This window comes from Lepidochelys kempii, chromosome 2, assembly GCF_965140265.1.
Source record: "Lepidochelys kempii isolate rLepKem1 chromosome 2, rLepKem1.hap2, whole genome shotgun sequence".
Classification (NCBI taxonomy): domain Eukaryota; kingdom Metazoa; phylum Chordata; order Testudines; family Cheloniidae; genus Lepidochelys; species Lepidochelys kempii.
The window spans coordinates 97,456,571-97,478,794 of NC_133257.1; the positions used below are offsets into that span (position 1 = coordinate 97,456,571).

The 22,224-nt window shown below is 40.5% G+C and overlaps 1 protein-coding gene across 1 annotated transcript in view; it reads right to left on the reverse strand.

The window, feature by feature from the left end:
• Nucleotides 1-22,224, reverse strand: part of CD226 (CD226 molecule) — a 38,691-nt gene that overhangs the window by 1,285 nt on the left and 15,182 nt on the right. Inside the window, exons 3-5 of the mRNA XM_073331718.1 lie at nt 17,664-17,996; nt 4,082-4,193; nt 3,006-3,066 (exon numbers count right to left, since the gene is read on the reverse strand). Coding sequence (XP_073187819.1) covers nt 3,006-3,066; nt 4,082-4,193; nt 17,664-17,996 — 506 coding nt within the window. The remainder of the gene's footprint in view (nt 1-3,005; nt 3,067-4,081; nt 4,194-17,663; nt 17,997-22,224) is intronic.

Sequence of the window (22,224 nt, forward strand, 5' to 3'; positions counted from 1 at the left end):
TTAAATCGCAGTTTTACTCACACTGTTAAACAATAGAATACCAACTGAAATGTATTAATTATTTTGAAAGTTTTTCTACATTTTCAAATATATTGATTTCAGTTACAGTACAGAATACAAGGTGTACAGTGCTCACTTTATATTATTTTTGATTACAAATATTTGCATTGTAAAAATGATAAACAAAGAAATAGTATTTTTCAATTCACCTCATACAAGTACAGCAATGCAATCTCTTTGTCGTGAAAGTGCAACTTACAAATGTAGATTTTGTTTGTTAAATAACTGCAGCACTCAAAAACAAAACAAATGTAAAACTTCAGAGCCTACAAGTCCACGCAGTCCTACTTCTTGTTCAGCCAATCACTAAGACAAACAAGTTTCTTTACATTTACGGGAGGTAATGCTGCCCTATTCTTGTTTACAATGTCACCAGAAAGTGAGAACTGGCATTCACATGGCTCTTTTGTAGCTGGCATTGCAAGGTATTTATGTGCCAGTTAAGCTAAACATTGATATGCCCCCTTCATGCTTCGGACACCATTCCAGAGTTCATGCTTCCATCCTGCTGATGCTCATTAAAAAAATAATGCATTAATTAAATTTGTGACTGAGCTCCTTGGGGGAGAATTGTATGCCCCTGCTGTTTTTTAACCCACATTCTGCCATATATTTCATGTTCTAGCAGTCTCGGATGATGACCCAGCACATGTTGTTCATTTTAAGAACACTTTCACTACAGATTTCATAAAATGCAAAGAAGGTACCGATGTGAGATTTCTAAAGATAGCTACAGCACTCGACCCAAGGTTTAAGAATCGAAAGTGCCTTCTAAAATCTGAGAGGGACGAGGTGTGGAGCATGCTTTCAGAAGTCTTAAAAGAGCAATACTCCGATGGGGAAACTACAGAACTCAAACCACCAGAAAAGAAAATCAACCTTCTGCTCATGGCATCTGACTCAGATACTGAAAATGAACATGCATCGGTCCGCACTGCTTTGGATTGTTATCGAGCAGAACCTGTCATCAGCATGGACGCACGTCCTCTGGAACGGTAGTTGAAACATGAAGGGACATATGAATCTTTAGTGCATCTGGCACGTAAATATCTTGGGACTCTGGCTACAACAGTTCCATGCAAATGCCTGTTTTCACTTTCAGGTGACATTGTAAACAAGAAGCGGGCAGCATTATTTCCTGCAAATGTAAACAAACTTGTTTGTCTGAGCAATTGGCTTTACAAGAAGGAGGACTGAGCCCATGCAAGCTCTAAAATTTTAGATTATTTTATTTTTGAATGCAAGATTTTTTTGCAGAGTATTCTACTTTTGTAAATTCAACTTTCATGATAAAGCGATTGCAGTACAGTACTTGTATTAGGTGAATTGAAAAATACTACGTTGTTTTTTTACAGTGCAAATACTTGTAATCAAAAATAAATATAAAGTGAGTATTGTACACTTTGTATTCTGTGTTGTAATTGAAATCAATATATTTGAAAACATAGAGAGCACCCAAAATATTTAAATAAATAGCATTCTATTGTTTAACAGGGCGCTTAATCACGATTAATAATTTCAGCTGGGGCATAGTAGATAGATGAAAACAACTGCAGGACTCGTCCAATCTTAAAACACTTGTGATTCCTCATGCATTAATTGCTTTATGAACTAGGCAGTTCCTAAAGTTGGAACAAGTCCCATTAGGGCTCCTTATCACAGAAAAAGGGAAGATTTCTTAGTGCAGGGATTTCCCTGAGGCCTGTACTCCCATTACAGCCTGCTTCACCCTTCTTCTGGTCAATATAAGACAGAAGGGAGGCAGTGAAGACTACGAGTAAAGATGGAGTTTTAAAGAAATCTCTACCATGCAACTCACAGTGGCTTCATGTACAAGCTGGTGACTGGGAGAAGCAGCGAGAGACTCACACACCCATTAAGAAAGGTTACATAGTGTTCAGGGGGAAAGATGGCAAAGGTGGCCCCAGGAGCCAGGACTGAGGGTCAGTGTAGAGGAAAGGCAGGAGCAGAATTAAGTTGGCACCCTTCCCTCACCTTAGCATTCTTAGGGCTCTATAAAGATTTATATTATATTATATTTTTTATGGAACACAAATGTCTAAAAAAGGTTTAAGTATTAGTGTTTGGGTCCCACCTCTAAAGAACAAAAAAGAGGGAAACCTCTGAAAACTGGGTATCTGCCCTACAAAATTAGAGTAGATGAACTCACATCTCACTCCCAAACACAGCACCTAAGTTCTCCTGTTACACTTCTCCCATGGCAGAAGTCCTGCATACATATGCAATATGTTTAGGTATTACTTTTAAGACAAACTGAAGATGTATCAAATAATAGAATGAACCAATGTTACATTTAGTGTCCAAAATTAAACATGCATGCAGCATATGGAGGAATGATGGGGTTAGCTTTCAAGCCCAAAGGTAAACTATTTGCAAACATATCTACCCTCTTATATCACAGAAGGATCACTGCCAAAACATTCAGCACTTTGATGTCTAATACTATCAGAGTCCTTAGCAAATATTAACTAATCCTTGCAGCACTCCTCTTAAACTAACAATCCATTTTTATTCAAGGAGAAACAGAAATTCAGAAAGGTGTTAAAGCCAAATTGGGAGCTCAAAATCCAGCCCATAAATCCATATTTAGGACAAATACACAGGGCCTGATTTGGAGCGTTGCTGAGCATCTGCAACTCCCATTGACTTGAGAATGGTGGCCTGCATGACGAGCCCATCAACGGGATTAGACCTCAGGAATTCCTGGTGCTTGGATCAGTGCTCAGACCACTACACCATGCTGTCTCTTACAAGTGTGAGCATATTTCAGGGAAACAGTGAAAAAAGCACCAGTAGTAAGAGTAGAATCTAAATTGCGAACTGCAGAAAGTACTGTTTTCATGTTGTCACATTTAAATTACTCAGAAAAGAAAGACACACAAAAAGATCCCGCAAAAAGGAAGTAGTTCTTTGGCCAGTCTTACCCGGGTCTGAGTAGAGTACAGGGCTTTCGACAGGGCCTTCATAATCCTTCTCCTTTTCTTTCTGGTGACACACATTCAGCGGGAATGTTACAGTGGAAATGCACATCTACATAGTTTAGCAGATTAATTCTAACAACATAGATCTGTACAATAATTTCAGTACAAAAATAATAACCAAAAAAGGCTTAAAAGGCCATCTAGCATCTTGGGATTTTGTTTCCCAGGGAGAACTAGAAATGAGAGAGATAATGGAGGACTGGGTTTACCTTCTTACTCAAAGCAAAAGAAAGAACAAACTCCAATCAGCCTCTCCTCTGGGTCCCTGGGCAGCTTAGTGTTTCTGTGTCTGAGTTATAGACTGTAACCTCCTTGGGACAGAAATTAACTTTGTCTCATATAGTGCTGAGCACAAAGTTGGGACATAAATAATACATTTAAAAAACCAACCCCATTTCAGGTGAATAATAAGACATATTTGCCAATTAGCTAAAATGACCTTTTTTCTAAAAATGCTTTGTATTGCGGGGGGGGGGGGGGGGGGGCGAGATGTCTCATTATTTTGTTACTGTTGTTTTTGCCAACTTCAACAAAAAACAAAGACATACAATCTAGGTTTAACAACTTTTAGTCATTTGGTAGGGGATGCAGTATACTTGGGGATGGGAGGATTCAAGTGGGAAATAAATTCAGAACTTAATCCCTTACCATGTAATCGCAGAGTGCGCCAGTTGTGGTTTATGCCATGAAAGCATTTCATAAGAGCATGAAGATTAGAACGTGTTGACATTTTTTGAAATTCAAATTTTTAAAAAAATTAGGAAAAACTTGAAACATTAACAATTTTTTCTACCAGCTGTAGCATCAGAATTTTCCAAGTGTTGATATTTCAAATTTTGAATAAAAGGGGTACATTTTTAAAAATTGCTACATTTCCACACCCCATTTTTTAAAACCAATTCTAAAGAGGATGTTAGAGTCTTAGCAGTTATGTCAGTGGAAGGCTATCCAATATGAGGTCTTTGAGACTTTAGAGCTACTCAGGGTCGTTAAGGAATTGGATCTGTTACTCTACTTACTTTTTACGATAAACAAGAGCGATGCTGATGATCAGTATGGTGACCAGTAACAGTAATGAGGCAGCAGCCCCTCCAGCAATGAGCAAAATATGCCAGTGATGATCCAAAGTTTCTAGAAGATGATAATAAAGATCATCAATAGTTTGAAGAGGCAGGTATTCTTCACATTCCACTAAGGTTCAAATCAACAGTTATACAGATAAAAACATATTCAGTGAAAGCTAAAGGGGAAAAGGAGACTGGCCCTCCTGCCTTCCCCTCAGGCTCCAACACCAATTTTTCACTGTTACCTTTGTTTCTGGGGCTCTCAGCAGAGTTTATATAGATATCACAAAAGGTGAGAGACCACAATACATAGATAGGGACTAAACAATGCATCACATAGCTTATTTTTCCCCACTGAGGAAACCAGAGTCTGATATCACAGACAAGATCTCTTCAGGTAGAAATAATAAAAATACTGCATGCTAGTCGTGTAAAAGTTATTGCAGAACCAGATATGGCCTATGATTTTACTCTACAGAGGTTATCCTAAACAAATAGTCCAACAATCTCTCAGTACTCAGCCTCCTGGGCCTCATGACTCAAAACAACCAATAGCTTTGTCATCTCTTCAGAGACCCCCAGAAAAAGGTTGCCACAGTCAACATTACATTGTCAACATTTGTCAACTGATACTACTACACAATCATGCCAGTTATTTCCTGTGCTAACTATAGGGGAAACTGTTTTAACAAGCATTTCCACAAAAATTTGTGCCCTTAACCTATGGTAGATCCCATGTCCTGGGGCTTTTGTTTGAAGAGCTTATTCATCTGTTCTACTATTTAAACAAAGACACTTTCTGAGAACCATAACCAAGGTGAGAAGCACTTAATCAAAATTACATTAGACTTCACTTTCCTTGAAATGTTTAGATTTTATTTCTGAAAATTTTACTGGGCCAGACCCCAGCTGTAGCCAAGGAACACTCAAATGGCCAACTTGAGGGGGGAAAGATGGTTTTACATATGTACTCCCCCAATCCTGAGACCGCCCTGCACACAATCTGTTTATATAGTTCCTGTCATCTGAGCACCACAAATGTTATTATATTCTCACACACCCCTGACAGGTAAGAAGTGATTATCCCAATTTAACCGATGGGAAAATTGAAGCAGGGCAGGGAAGTGACTTGCCCAGGGCCTCCCAAAAACTCTGTGGCAGTGCCAGGACCTGAACCCAAATCTCTTGAGTCTCAGTCCAGTGTCTCAGGCCTACAACCATCCCTTTTCAGCACTGTTTACTACACGCACAGTAGTTATACTGAATATATTTTCTCACACTCTTGATACTGATTTTGATTAAAAGAAGCAGGAAAAAAAAGTATGTTAAACCACAGAACTTCTAATCTGCCTTTGTGCAACCCACCACAATGCCCTGCTTCTTCCTCCTATGAGCAGGTACTAGGAGCACACCCAGATAACACAAGCTGTTAATAGCAGCCTAAGCATTAGCCAGCTGGTTTCACCTCCTATGCTGCAGGGTCCAGTGTGTGAACAGACATACCACCCAGTCCACCCGAGTGGTGGGAGAGATTCTGTTCAGCTATTTGCATAGGGAAAAAAATGCACCCTTATACAGTCTTCTGCTTCTTTTACCTCGGTGCATAGAGGGAGTAGGATCTAGCCAAAAGTAAACAGAATGCAGAAACAAATAACCTTACTGTTTTCAAATTCTGACGTGACACAGAAATGAAAGTAATGAACAATAAGCAAGACATGGGCTGAGAAAGGCAAATATCTGGTTTGTTAAAAATGGGGACTTTTAATCTACTGACTAACTTAGCTGTATTATGCTATATATCAGCAGTTCTCAAACAGTGAGCCAGGAAACCATGGTTGGTCACATAGTGTAGTGTCTCCTCCTGGTTTCCATCTGTTAAAATGTATTAAAGGACAGCTGAAGTGCTTTCCTAATATTCTTTCCATGTAAGCAATTGCTGTAATTGCCACAGAGATACTAATTAACTGAAAATGGGAGGACAGCAGACCACGAGAAAAACTCTCTATTCAGGTCTGGTCCATGTTACTGACGATCTTGAGAACCCTTGCCACACATCATTATTATTTATTACTTGTATTACTAGAGCCTAGATTACTAAACCAGACCGGGTCTACAGACCCTACAGACACAAAGTAAGAGACAATCCCTGCCCCCAAAGAGCTTACAGTTTAAACAGGCAAGAAACAGACTAGTAGGCAGGTGATAGGACAAGGTAACAATAACAGGAGTATGTTTAACCAGCAACTAGCTAAATGCATTGTTTGTATGTGAAACAAGCCAATCAGTAGCAGTCATCACAAATCACTACCTGCTTAACCCATTACCAGATGGCTGTGTTCTGGGGGCATCATAGCAGAGGTGAATCCTTAGGTGGACAAAGAAAGTTAACAGTGGTTATTGGCTACTATGAACAGAGGCCATAACTTGTTCACTAGCTTCTCTTCAATGCTGATGTGCACACAGGAAACTGCAGGGCAAATGCTACCCACAGAAAGACCCCATGTTTTAATTTCAATATTGTTCTAATGGAAAGAAAGAAAACTCAAACTTTATATTGCTGAAGGGACATGGGACATTACAGCATTCTGACGGACTGTTAAGAGCTGAAGATTTTCATATTGTAAGCACATATAAAAACCTGTGGCCTTGTGTTTTGAGCCTGATTGTAGTTGTCATATGCTTATAATGACAAAGGAGAAGAGAAAGACATGTTGTATTTCCTTCCAAGATATTATACAGCATTAGTCAGTCTCTATATCATAAGGATTTTCTGCTTTGGCAATTGCAGAAACAAACAAACAATTGCCCTCTATGGAGCAAGTTCAAACATCTTCACATATTAGCTGCTTTGCTAAAACAGAGCATTTCATTATTATCTGTGCCAGAACATCAGGTGCTAATCCCCTCGCATTTCAGGAAAGGGTACATCTGCATCAAGCTCAATACTTCTGGATTGAATCCTTGTAAGGTAAATTCCAACCAGAAAACTCCCCTCAAAAACAAGGGGAGTTTGGGCTCCAGGGTTATTAGGCTGGGCTGATCTCTGATTTATGACAGTTTGAACATGGTGATTACCAGCTACCGAGTTTAAAGTTGGGTAAGAAAATTCTACAGATTTTGCTTTAGAAGCAAAAATGCCTAGAAGCCCTTTTTTGCCTTCTCAGTTGAAGTGAATTATGCCCTACTGCTGCTTTTGTTTTCATAAATATACCAAACCCTACTGTAACTACTGACCTTTCAGACTTGTCATTTGTCTCTTTAATGCCTGTCTTCTGATTAAAGGAGCTAGGTTAATGGGAGACTATTCATCTGGTCTAAAGACCAGGCGCATTTCCCTTAAGTGTTGGATGAAAAACAGTTTTGTAGTATTGACATTTTCTTCACAGGATTTTGGAAATTTCACGGGTGAAGTCTTTCAACCTTCAACACACTAACTGTTGCTTTGAGAAGGAAACACTGATGGGCTAGACAGTTATAATGCATTGTGACCTAATGAGAGGGGTTTTTATTGCACTGTAAGGAGCTGCTTATAGCTTGTTATACGCCTTGCTGGAATGGTACATACAGTATGCTAACTACACACTGCTGAAACAGCTGATTGTGCAAATGAGAGCGAGAAAGAAAGCAACACATGCATGTTCATGCTTAGGAAAAGGGGCTTTGTTAACTCCTAAAAGTCCTGCAGACACACACAATTCATTTAGGAAACTAAGGTGAGGGAAAAGAGCTAATTCCACTCAGTTCCTGTCTCTTCACTTCTGTCTTCCTTCAATAGCCTTGCCTTCACACACACCACACACATGCCTCTCACTGCCTGCTGTAGAAGGCAAACTCCTAATACCACCTGCCTACATCATACCAGAAGAGCCACTGACTGGACAACGTGCCTCCTGCTTCCCACCCATCTGACATTCCCCAGCAGCCACTTTTGGCTGCATGTTGCTTTTATCCTGTCCCTGAGCTATTGTTGCCACAGTGATTGCCTGAACCTCCCTTCCACCCTTCCCTGTTGCTTTCAGAATGAGGCAGAGGGCTGGATCTAGCAACACCCAAGGAGGCAGAATGAGGCAGGGCAGGGGAAGGGAGGTGTGTTCCTATGTAGGGCAGACAATGTGGGAAGGACTGGCTGTGCTCAAGGGCCCTGATCCAACCCATTGTCTCGTTGGTTTTCCGCTCTCACTGAACCAGCAACCTGAGACCCTTGGAGTCCTGACAGCTTAAAATACCACAGGGATTGCCATTACCCAAAGGGTGGAAATGGTATTATCTTCTCAGGTGGCCAGTAGTCTGGAAAGGGTCTGTCAAGGTTCCTTCCCCACTCTGAACTCTAGGGTACAGATGTGGGGAACCTGCATGAAAACCCCCTAAGCTTATTTTTACCAGCTTAGGTTAAAACTTCCCCAAGGTACAAACTATTTTACCTTTTGTCCCTGGACCTTATTGCTGCCACCACCAAGCATCTAACAAAAATAACAGGGACAGAGCCCACTTGGAAACATCTTCCCCCCCCCCCCCAAATCCCCCTAAGCCCTACACCCCCTTTCCTGGGGAAGGCTTGATAAAAATCCTCACCAATTTGCATAGGTGAACACAGACCCAAACCCTTGGATCTTAAGAACAATGAAAAAGCAATCAAGTTCTTAAAAGAGTATTTTAATTAAAGAAAAAGTAAAAGAATCACCTCTGTAAAATCAGGATGGTAAATACCTTACAGGGTAATCAGATTCAAAACATAGAGAATCCCTCTAGGCAAAACCTTAAGTTACAAAAAGACACAAAAACAGGAATATACATTCCATTCAGCACAACTTATTTTATCAGCCATTTAAACAAAACAGAATCTAACGCATCCCTAACTAGATTGCTTATTAACTCTTTACAGGAGTTCTGACCTGCATTCCTGCTCTGGTCCCGGCAAAAGCACCACAGACAGAGAGGACCCTTTGTTTCCCCCCCCCCTCCAGCTTTGAAAGTATCTTGTCTCCTCATTGGTCATTTTGGTCAGGCGCCAGCAAGGTTATCTTAGCTTCTTAACCCTTTACAGGTGAAAGGGTTTTTCCTCTGGCCAGGAGGGATTTAAAGGTGTTTACCCTTCACTTTATATTTATGACAGGGTCCTATGGCTATTGACAGCTAATGGAGCTGGCAGCTTCTTTCAGTCAAATGTAGAGCTGCTGTCTTTAGAAATGATGGTCTCTGACTCAAGTACTAGCAAATGGTAAGTTTCTCAAACACTTTAACCGGTTTCCCTTTACCCACATCTGCACCAAAAACTCATCTGGCAAAAGTAGAAATCTTCAGATCAAATAAAACCTTTAGTAGATTGGATAAGAAAAATCTACAGTTTTGCTTTAGATGTAAAAATAATACCTAGATGCCCTTTTGTCTTTTCTCAGTTGAAGAGAATGGTGTGTGTGTAAAGTATACACACAATTTTGATTTTTTTCTCTAGTCCTAATTCAGCTCAAATCACTTTAATTAGTCACAGTAATTTAATCAGTTTTAGATCATACAGAGTAATTCAGTAAATGCCAAAGTTTAATTAAAGGTTAGAGATTTAAAGGAGATTCCAAAACTAATTCAGTAAATTCACCTGTCATGTTTATAGAATCATAGAATATCAGGGTTGGAAGGGACCTCAGTAGGTCATCTAGTCCAACCCCCTGCTCAAAGCAGGACCAATCCCCAACTAAATCATCCCAGCCAGGGCTTTGTCTGTAAAAAGGCAAACAATGCAATTGGTACTAAAAGAATTTTCTTTTTACAAAGGAAATTATAAAACAGAGACAGGATAGTCAGTGAATGAATGGTCACGTATGTGTTCAGATGGAAAGTACCTATTAGCTGGATGCAGGGTTGTTATACAAAATTTAGATGTTTTGGCCACAGTCAGCAACAAGTGAATGACATTAACTGCAGCTCTTATTAAAAGCAAGTTCAGACTAATGGAGACATTAAAAGGATAACAATTGCCGGTATCTAATTTCATGACATGATCATATTTAGCAAGACATCATGTCAACAGGATTTATAGGAGACAGGGAGATTTAATTAGGGTGACCAGCTGTCCCATTTTTAAAGGGACAGTCCCATATTTAAGCCCTCCCGAAGGTATCCTGACATTCTTAAAAATGGGCAAACTTTCCCATATTTTCTGACTCCTCCCGCCCTCTTCCCATCAGTACTGGTGGGTCCTGCTGCTGGCCAGATCCCCGCTTGCCAGCTGCCTGCCCACCAGCAGTGAGTGGGGGGGGGTCTAGTGGTTGGTGGTGGGTGGGGTGCAAAGCTGGTTTCCGGGCAAAGATGCAGCATGTGGGGCTGGCTGCTCTGCGTGCTGGCTCTTAGCCAGCAGGGCCCCACCCCCAATCCTGTTTCCAGCTGGCACTGGCTGCACGCTGCGAGTGGCAGTGGCTGGTGAGTGTGGGCAGGCACCAGGTGGCGGCTGGTTACGCGTCGCCTCTGCTGCCCACCCATCAGCCCTTTACGTGCTCCCCCTCTCGCTGTCCTCTCCCTGCTTTGCCCCTTCACCCCTCCCATCCCCACTGCTCCTCCATATCCCCAGCAGCGGGTGCGTCCCGCTCCCAGCACTGTGCGGAGAAGCAGCCCCTGTTCGGAGTCCTCAGCTCACCAACAGCCTGGCCAGCAGGCTCCTTCCTTCCCCCGCTGCCTCTGGCTGCACCGGTGCCCCTGGAAAGCCCAAGACCCACCAGTCCGGGGCTCTGGTCAGGAGGAGCCAAGCCCTGCATATGCCAAAGCCCCGCACAGCGCTGGCATGGGGAAGCCTCAGAGCTTAGCAAAGGGGCCGAGGAGTGGGAGGGTGGGGGAGCAATTTCCAGCCTGTTCATGCCCCAACCCTGCAGATTCCACAGGCTGGGGCTTAGCACCCTCTTCACCCGACCCCCCCACCCCACCCTGGGTCCTGCCCCTCGGGAGCAGGGGCTGCTTCGTCCCCTAGGCACCCTCCCCTGCCGAGTCACCTCTGTGGCAGGGTTTGCTGAAACCCCTGCAGTCAGGTTCCCTGGTGCATAATGCATCCTTAGGGCTTAACCCCTTCCTGCCCGTGCTGTAGCCAGAGGCGGTTGGGTTATGTCCGTGGCCAGCAGCAGCCTGGAGGTGTTAGCTGCCTTTTGACACAGTGCAGGCAGGAATGGACAAGCTGCTTCCAGCCACACGGTGGGGGTAGGGGTGTGAAGAGATGAGCTCTGCAAAGACACGGGCCAGGTCATCCCTTTCCGCTGCCCCTCTCTCGTGGCTGGAAGCAGCTCCCATCCCTTCCCTCCCGCACAGTGCCGAAAGGCTGCTGCTGGTTATATTCTGGCGTGAACCCTGGCAGAAATATGAGGGGGACATGTGAACCTATGCCACCCCACCGCACGTTGCCTCAGGAAGATGTGGCGCCAGGTACCGGGAGAGGCGGGTCCATCCCAGGGGCCCAGCCAGGCATGGAGGGTGGAGAGCACTGGGCAGGGAGGGTCGGGTCAGTTGGTCACCACCCGCCCCCGTGTGAGAGAGGTGTACAGGAGTGTGTGTGGGGCACCCCTCTCCAGGTGAACCCTAAAGCCTTAGAGATAAGAAGGTAAATAAAATGAATCCAACTACACAGTATTTCTTAAAAAAAAAAAAAAAAACGGGCTCTGTCAATTTGACCTTAATTTGAACATTTGTACTGCATAGTTCTGATTGATTTAATTCTTTAGCTTAAAATTATTTAGTGTTACAATGACATCTACTGCAAAGATTTGTGAAATTAAACACTAATTCTAACTATTACACCATACAAAAAACTGGCAGCTACTTTTCCAATTTAAAGATACCTTGTGAGCTTTCTAGAATTAAAATAAGGTACTTAGCATGAACATCCTGCATTCCCTGTATCCTACAATAGATCCATATCCTAGCAAATGTCCTACAATCCTTTTGAATGGTAGAGGTATAGATTCCATAGCACATTGCTGCTTCAGAAAATAAAACATCTGAGTTGTACTTAGTTTGGACGGTTAGATTTCACACTTTGCAAAACCAATACAAGAGGTTTGACGTCTTTGTGAGACCAATCATCACTGAAACGCAAATGTGCTGCTGCGGTTAAACCAAGTCATCAGGAGACGAGAGGATACACTACACAGGCTACAGCCTGAGACACATGAAACTCGAAAGATGGAAAATTTTACTTCTAATAATATGGAAATCAGTGCAATAATAAACATGCACTCCAATTATACTATTGTGTTTTTTCTTTTGTTTTTTTACAGGCACTTTTCAAAGTTGAACCTCACTTTACTGAATATACCTCCAGCATGGGTAGCTCAAGGTCTCTTAGCCACTCCTTACTTCACCCTTTGTGGTCTTTTAACTATATCCCCTTTTAACTCTCTCAAAAACCAACTTTAAAACAAAATATCTAAATTCAATATAGCAGATGTAACTTGGTTTAATAATAGTGACACGCCGACCTTATATAGGCAACATTTTCAAACTTGTATGCCTACAAGTTCGGCACATAGGGCCAGATGCTCAGCTAGTGTAATTCAGTGCACAACAGATGGACTTCTGGCCCCTAAATCCGTATTTAAGCACCTAAAAAACTTGTCTGGTTTTTAGAAAAAGAGTGAGAGAACCCACAGCTACCCATAACTTTTCTGTCTTCCTTTGTTTAGATTAGAAATAAATTGTTATGCCACCATTTGTAAAGATCTCTCTTGGGATGGGCAGACAGAGAAATAAGAAGCATAAAAGTAGTGAACGTTGCCAGCACTTTAAACCTAGGTGGTTAAAAGATCTGAAACAGCATCTCTGCAAATGACACTTTGCCGACAGAATAATAGACAGCCTTAGATCACTCCACCACAAACTCGAAATTGAACTTTCTGAGGTCTGCTGAACACAGCCAAGATTGCTTGTTTAAAACTAAAATAATGCTATCTATTTAGCCAATATATTCAGCCCTGTGTTCCTATTACTGTCACCCTTCTCTATATTGTATACAGCAATCTAGCTGTCACTTCATGTCTTTAGTCAGACTGTAAGGGTTTAGAGACAGAGAAAGTCTTATCTGATTGTAGAACACCCCATACAATGAGATTCCACATGTTATTGTAACATAAATAAACCAATACATACAAGTAATAAGGATAGACTGGAGAAAAATCAGGAGTATTAAGTGGGCCGCACTCTCATTCCCCTGAGAAAATGTCCAGCTGTAGCATGCTGACTTCTAATGACAAATATTGTATGAGCCCTCCATAGTATATTTTCTTAATTTGCTTGTACTTCTCCTTATTTTGACCAGAAGTGCATGGTGTGATTTCTGATTGCAAAAAGAGATGAAGAAATTCACATTTAGAAAAGGAGAAACTTTTATTCTCCCACAGTATTTTCTCTCTCATAACCTGAGTATATCTGTTTCTATGGCTTCAACTCTGCAAATGACTCCCAAATCTATTTCTCTGCCCCTGTCCAATGCCCCTCTGTCCAGTTTCTCCACTTCCAAAATTGTCAGATATTTTCTTACAATGGCCAACCATCTTCTCACACTAGGTCTCTCCAAAACTGTATTTCTAATATTTCCTTTATATCTAGTTCTGGCTTGCAATATCTGTACAGAACCTCTCAAGGTTTTAATCCACTTCTAGATCAGGAAGAAATGGTAAGGAGTTTGATAGGAGATTGAACCTGGACTATTACTTGGCTCTGCAGCTCCAAATGAAAGTCAGGCCACCATCATAAATGGATATGAAAAGGAAATACATAAAATGGTACATCAAGTAGTCATGCCTAGAAATGAATTGTTTTTCTTGGCTCATTCAAAACAAGTGCTGAACCAGGCCACAGTCACTAAATTTGACCTTGGCTGGACATTTCATTGGTTTCCCCACATCTCACAGAATGTTAACATAGGAATGGCCATACTGGGTCAGACCAATGGCTCATCTAGCCCAGTATCCTGTCTTCCACCAGCAGCTGGTGCCAGTTGCTTCAGAGGGAGAGACAAGCACACGACGATTTATTGAGTGACTCATCTGTCATACAGTCCCAGCATCTGGCAGTCAGAGTCTTAGGGACACCCAGAGCATGGGGTTATGTCCCTGACCATCTTGACTAATAGCCAGTGATGGACCTATCCGCCAGAAACTTGTCCAATTCTTTTTTGAAGTCAGTTATGCTTTTGGCTTTCACAACATGCTATAACAATGAGTTCCACAGGTTGACTATGCATAGTGTGAAGTAGTACTTCCTTACGACTGTTTTAAACCTACCTGCTGCTTGTTAATTTCATTGGGTGACCCCTGGTTCTTGTGCTATGTGAAGGGGTACATAACACTTTCCCATTCACTTTCTCCACACCATTCATGATTTTATAGATTCAGGATTTTGTTGTTGTCTCTTGTCAGTTGTCTCTTTTCTATGCTGAACAGTCCCAGACTTTTTAATCTCTCCTCATCTGGAAGCTGTTCCATACTCTTCATCATTCTTGTTACCCCACTCTGTACTTTTTACAATTCTAATATATCTTTTTTGAGATGGGATAACACACAGTATTCAAGGTGCGGGCATACCATGAATTTACTTAGTGTCATTGTGATATATTCTGTTTCATTATCTATCCCTTTCTTAATGGATCCTAATATTTTTAGCTTTTTTGACTGAGGCTGTACATTGAGCAGATGTTTTCAAAGAACTATTCACAATGACTCCAAGATCTCTTTCTTTAGTGGTAACCGCTAATTTACACCCCATCATTTTACATGTATAGTTGGGATTACCCTGGGATTATGTTGTACACCCCATCATTTTATATGTATAGTTGGGATTACCCTGGGATTATGTTGTACACCCCATCATTTTATATGTATAGTAAGCAGATTACCCTGGGATTATGTTTTCCAATGTGCATTACTACATATAGAAGTGATACCAGTTCTCTCTCCCCCTTCCAGTTAATATTTCTCTCATTCATTCATTGTGCATTATAACACTTTTGAAAAATGTTGAAAACAAACAAAATGATTAGAAACACATTTCAATAAAAAATATTTCCTTTTGTTATTATAAAAGGTGCACAGTTGTGTGTGTAACTGAGAGGGAGAGGGCTTGGCACACTCTGAATTGTATTGCTCTGTAGGCAGTCTTTCAACTTTTTTCCCATCTAACAACAGTTGTTAGAAAGAGAAACCAAATGTACACTGACAATGTCAAAGTTGTCAGGGATTTATAGGATTTCTTTGAAGCTATAGAAGGTTAATAATCTTTAGGTTGGAAGAGGGCGTTTTAACAGGTGGGATAGACTGCTCCTTTTTATTGTTTGGGTTTTTTTTGTTGTTGTTTTGGGCTTTGTGTGTCCTGCTGCACTTGGAGTCAATAGGAATTTTGCTAGACACTTCATCAGGTTCAAGCCTATTTGATTATTATTGTATAAGGTCAACATTTTTAAACTTGGATGCCTAAAACTGTCAAAGTCAAGAGAAATTCAAGATTCAAAAGCTTCTTTCCCTTCCCCCTCTCATTCAACAACAGGTTAGGTGTGCACCACAGTAACATGCCCAGTTTATTTTCCCATGTTTCCACCCCCTCATAACCACCCTTTGGATGAAACCTTCTGAAAGGATTCAGACTCCATGCCATAGGAACTACTTCTGTTAAAGAAAGTCTTCTAGTCCTAGGATGTATGTTGAATATCCAGAACACTCAGTGATGAAAAAGAAAAAAACAGTACTTTTAAAGGTACTTAACAGCATGGACTTAAACATGAATGGAAGGAGTCGAATTCGGAAGGCACAAGAGGAGTTATCCTTTCAAAACAACCTAAAATGAGTCTTAGCTCCTTCAAAGCATATTTAAAGTAGAAATCAAAACTGTAGCGGGATTATTTAGAATGGACCATCAAAGGAGCTCTCCGGTATCAGGATGAATGGAAAATGCAATAAAATGTGAGTTAGTTCACATATACACAGGAAAATATCAAATTTTTCGCAATGGTTAGATTTCTGGTTAGGAAGACGGAGACTGTTACAAGCAATCAGTGAAAAATGTTTCCATATTCTCACATGTACTGTCTTTAATTTCACGTACATCATAGTTAACACTTTGCACTGTGTTCTCTCCTGGCTGTAAATTCAGTGGATAGGTTTCTAAGCATGAAAAAGACTATATGAATATCGACTAGCTCTTAAAAGAAAACCAAAAAAAGAAATTCCTATTTTGAATTTTTACTCTGCATGTGGTATCTACATTATATAGTTCTGAGACAAGGTAGTGAGATCCCAATCCATAGCCTTTAGTGATGCAAAACACTGTCAGCTGGATAGCTCTGTGCATTGATAATGGAACATGGAGCATTTCCTATCAGATTGCCAGTGAGAAGCCAGGCCTGGTTGCTATCACACAACAATTCTTCAATGGTCTAGAAGAAATTATTTTTGTGGTCTTCATCTTATTTACTAGTGTGGTGGTGGCCATATCCCTATATCATCAGCACAATTAGTAGAGAAGCTAGGGCAGTGGTGGGCAACACGTCCCTGCGGCCCGCTGCTTCCTGAAGCTCCTGTTGGTCAGGAATGGCACACTGTGGCCACTGGGAGCTGCAGGGGGCCATGCCTGCGGATGGTCAACATCAGCAAAATGTCTTGTGGCCTGCAATCAGATTACCCTGATGGGCTGCATGTGACCCACAGACTGCAGGTTGCCCACCACTGAGCTGGGGTGGCCAAGCTATCTTTTCACCTGGGCAATGTGGGGGAATTTGCACTGATTTGGTGTATGCTTAGACTATTCCAAGGATAATGAGTGGACTTCAGCAAGTGTAGCTGTCAGTTTGGCATGTTTCACAAGCATTACATTAGAAGTTTACAATACGGATGGGATGAATACTCTATTCATATCCAAAACAACAAATATATATAAATAAACAAGTACCTAACCTGCATATTGTAGCAGCCATGTTTGATATACTGCAGCTCCAGACAAACTGCACTCTTGAGCTTCCCAGATATTTACAACTCAGAGTGCATCACACTTCTGGAACCCAGCATAATGCAATCCAGGGAATAGGTGCTGGAATTAGGTGCTGCACCCCTTGTCTTGAAGTAGTTTCCATCATATACAGGGTTGACAGTTTGGTTCAATGGCACTCAGCACCCCCACTATAAAAACTGTTCCAGCACCCATGCCCCAGGGCACAAACACTGGAAAATTCCCAAGGTGCAGCTTGAATGGAGCTGGAGACTCCCCTTCCCTGCCTTATGCAGCTCTCTCCAACTACTATCCCCTGTTCCAAACCACCCCTCTCACCTTCTCTCTCACTCCCACACAGTCACTCGTTTCCCTGAGACAGCTGTAAAAGAGACCAGCCAGGTTCAAAGTCAGCCCAGCCTTGTGAAAGCCATCGTAACCACCACGTTCTGCTATTCATGACACACTGCTAGTTTGAATGTGACATCAGAGAAGCCCACTTAGCGGTTACAAGTATTTGTGCATGAGGGGGGAAACGTAAGTAGTTCAAAGAGTTCCCATCTGTGAAACCATCTGCCCCTTCACTTACCGCTAGTGACAGTCAAGCTCATCACATGGGTTTTGTTTCCACCGTAACGACAGCGGTAAATTCCAGAGTCAGAAGCTGTAACATTTTGAATGACAAGAATGTCTCTCTCCTGAGTAGCACAGTCTATCATTGCACGCTCCTGGTAATCTGAACCATAGGTTTTCCCTTCTGACAAGTTACACAGGCCTATGGTATCCATCCGATCTGCTTTAATCCTTTCCCACATCACTTGCTGCACCGAATTTCCAACACTGTAAGGACATCTAAGCGTCACATTTCCCCCTGATTCAGTAATCGTGTGGTTGGTTGGCAGCACAGGTACCTCAAAAGAATCTGTTAAAAGGAAAGCAAAAAAAGCATTTATAATGGATACAGGTTACATTTAAGAGCAACAATCTATTCCAAGAAATACTGTTGTCTATATGCTAATACTACATGTTAATACTAATTAAATTGGCTTAGAACAGAAGGATGTTTGAAGACCTCTGGTAATTTTAAAATACTTAAAGGTAACACATTATATATATATATATACACACACACACATGTGCACACACTATATTATAACACCTCCATAATGCAGGATGTGAAGACATTTTCAAGTTTATTTTTAATGCATTACCCATTTACCCACATTGTTGAATAAATCCCCAGCCACAACAAAATTATAGTAACAATCAAGTTAAGATTCAGATGGCACTTTCCTTCTAAAAGTCTGTTTTTCAGTCACATTAATTTTTATTTTTCAGATTAATAAAAACCTGCCTGTTGTGACCTTTCAGCACATGTACTAAAAAGTCAACCCCCTATATAGTTCCAAATCTACATTTATCAGTTAGATTACATAAGGTACCAGTTAATGAACTGAAGTTCTCCCAACCACAGCCCCAGAGCACCTCAAACAATCTCATACCGCCCACTGAGGAAAAACTTGCATGATAGCTAAACATTTGACTGTCCTGTGAAAGGTCAGTAACTCCCCAAATGAATTATTTTAGTTACCATCAGCTCAAGAAACTGACTTCTCAGTTGCACAAATTTCTTAAAAGAAATTCTTTTTAAAAATCCTCTTGCTGAAGTTTCTTAGCCCAGTAGTTGTTTTTGGAGTGAAATAGTTAGCTGGTTATAAATAAACAAAGCAAGAAAAAAAGTTCCTCTTCTTTAGAACAACTTTAAACAATCTTGGCATTCAGAGGACTCAATAACAGTTTGGTTTCTAACATTGATTTTTGGATGTATGTAACTCCTAAATGACAATAGGTATTTTTGTCTTGTTTGGAGACATTTGGTGCTGAAAGAGGTTGGAAATCAAGTTAGTGTAAAAGGAGCAGTCCAAGGTGCTCAGTGCACTCAACTTCCACTGGTGGTAAGGACTGAAGCGTTGGATCCCATATTACCTTTGTTCACTTCAGAAACTTGTCTCAAGATACGTTTCTCAAGCTTCTGCATGCGCTTGATACCATTAACATACATATGCGGGAGAGTGATGTAAAACAAAATAATACAAAATCACATTAAGTAGATTAAAAACTGGCTAACTGACAGGTCTCATAATGTTATTGTAAATGGGCAATTTACCCTGTACCTCAAAGTAGCACCCTCTAACCACCAGATTCATCATTCGTATATGGTTGTGATATTTCATACAAAGCATGCCCCGTACATGGTAAATAATGAAGAGAACAGGTCACTGATAGAGAACAATCTAAATTGCTTGATACACAGAGCACAAACAAACAATATGCATTTCATTATGACCTAATGCAAATACATAAATCTAGGAACAAAGAATGGAGGCCCAACTTACAGGCTGAGGGACTCTATCCTGGGAAGATGTGATTCCGAAAAGCTGGGGGAAGGCGGGGGGGTCATGGTCAATATGCAACTCAACAGGAGCATCTAGTTCAATGATATGGTCAAAGGATTAATGTGATCCTTGGATGCACAAATATAGGAATATCAAGCAGGAGGAGAGCGGTTATATTGCCTATACATTTGACATAGTTGCAACCACTACTGGAATTACTGTCTCCAGTTCTGGTGTCTACACTTCAAGAAGGATGTTGAAAAACTGGAGACGGTTCAGAGAAAAGCACAAGAATGATTAAACAATTGGAAAATATGCCATATAGCCAAAAACTCAAAAAGCTCAATTTATGTAGCTTATCAAAAAGAAGATACAGGGGGTGACTTTTTTAGAGTTTATACAAGTACCTTCATGGGGAATAGAAATGTGATGAATAGAACTCTAATGGGAAAGGGTATAACAAAATCCAATGGCTGGCAGCTGAAGCTTGACAAATTCATCCTGTAAGGTGCAAATTTTTAACAAGAAGGGTAATTAACCTTTGAAACAACTTGCCAAGATCAACAAGATTAGATGTTTTTCTAAGAGACATGATATGGTTCAAATTAATTCAGAATTAATTCAGAGAAGTCTTCCTGGCCTGCAGTATGCTTAGTCAGACTAGATGATCCCTTCTGGTCTTTACATCTATGACTTTATGAAAAGTGCTATTTCTTCATATTATATTAGTGGCCCAATAATATGCAACAGTTACCAGCAGTATACTGTTTTATAATAAAAGATCCTATTACAATACACACAGGAAGAATAGAGTTAAGGTGGCTATGGACCTTAGACCTATAATTTTCAGACTTGTATGCACTTAAATATTTGATATTGTGCACTTCAGACTTGATATTACATTAACTTGGTTATTTTTGATATAATAAATATTAGGGTAGGAAGAAAATGAAAATAATAGCCAAACATATTTTTAAAAAACAAAACAAATAAGGATAGCACTGAAATTCCTTGCCAATATGTAGCTGTTTGAGCATTTCATCATAAGCATTACCAACAGGGAAGAAGTCACATTCTATTTTAAAATGATAATCTTTACTTTTCTCTCTCTCGCATTTATACATAGGGCAACATACTGTAGAATAAAACCTATCTGCAGTCATTTAAACCTGTGAAAGTGGGTGTAAAACGCTGCCATTCTGACACGGTAGTATTTTACACATACTGTGTATAGGTGATCCCAGAAGGTGCACGGTAGTGGAGAATCAGGCCTACATATTTCTAATTAAACGCTCCCAATACATGGATCAAAAATACTGCACATTTGGAGCTTTTGTTTTATTTAATTAGCTCTCTTTATCTTGACACGGGTATTAGCTCAGTACTTTCCTCCTCCTCCTCCATGTAACAACTTTCTTTTTTAGCACATCTCACTATATACTTACTTCTTGCTTTGTGTGGGATGAGTGTGCTAGACTCTCTGAATAAGTTTTTCCCTGCTAATGCTGGAACTAATTCAGGTCACAGTCAGAGCTATCTTCTAGTCTCCTCATATCTTGCAGCCATGGACCCTTCTCCATGGTTTGAAGCCACTAGAAATGTGAAAGAAAATCTTTATGTTTGTCTCTTGAAAGTCTCTAGCCATTTTTCTTGCTATGGTAGCCTTGAAAATGTAAATAGATATAAACCAATGTAATTTAATTGCTAGGGTTTAAGAGGACGAACAGCTAAGCTCAAATTCTGCAACAGGAAGTTGGCTGGCATGAGGGATTCCAGTATCTATTCTCAACATCCTGTAACAAAAAGTTCCAGGTGTAGGGTTGAAAGGGCTTTTTGTTTTGAATTGAAAAAGTTAATTTATAGTTTAAGAAAGTTTTAAAAATCAAAATGAAATGGTTCAAAATTATCTAAACAAAAATTTTTTTGATCTGATCTAAAAAAAAAATCAGATTTTCAGCTTCTGAAAATTTTCAGTATTCCTACTTTTTGTTCTGATCAGACATGGGGAAGTTTTTAAAAATTTTGAAAATTCTTGCAGGATGAGAGAACTGTTTCCTGCACAGCTCTAGTATTTTTCTCATTCTTTGGACAACCCCACCTAATTTTGGTTTCTTCACTGGCAAATGGTTCAGACATCAGGCTCTCCCCCTCCCAGCTAGTTTTTCATTCATTTTTAAAGTCAGTATATATGACTTTATTACTGATTATCACAAGTTGCACTAGTTCAAGATTTACAGTCTTGTAAACCTTATATTCATTCTTGAGTTTAACTTTATTGTATAAACTTCACACAACTCTTTTTTTAAATTTTTGATATAGAAAGACAATTACAGTAACCTTAAACATCGATCCTGCCAACATGAGATAGACATAGCTCAGTGAACTGAAAGAAAATGCATAATGATAACATATGTATTCTTGTGGCTTTGCACATTGCTTTGTCTATTTTGACCAGTTTATTTTTGGATACATTTAGATTTTGCTTTGCATGGTGCTGGAAAATTTCACAACTGATTAGAGAAACAATGGGATCCAATAGATAGCTCTCTTGAGTCTCTTCTAGTACCCTGAAATCTGTTCCCAGATTGGTCTCATTTTAATTCTTTGCAGAATGAGGATAATGACACTTAGCCTTTGCAAAGTGCTTTGAGATCCTGTGATGAAAACTTAATTATTACTATTGCTTGTTCATACATATACACTCAGGCAGGGTGATGCAGGCTGATGCTTGGCAGGCGCACATTCTGCCTAGCA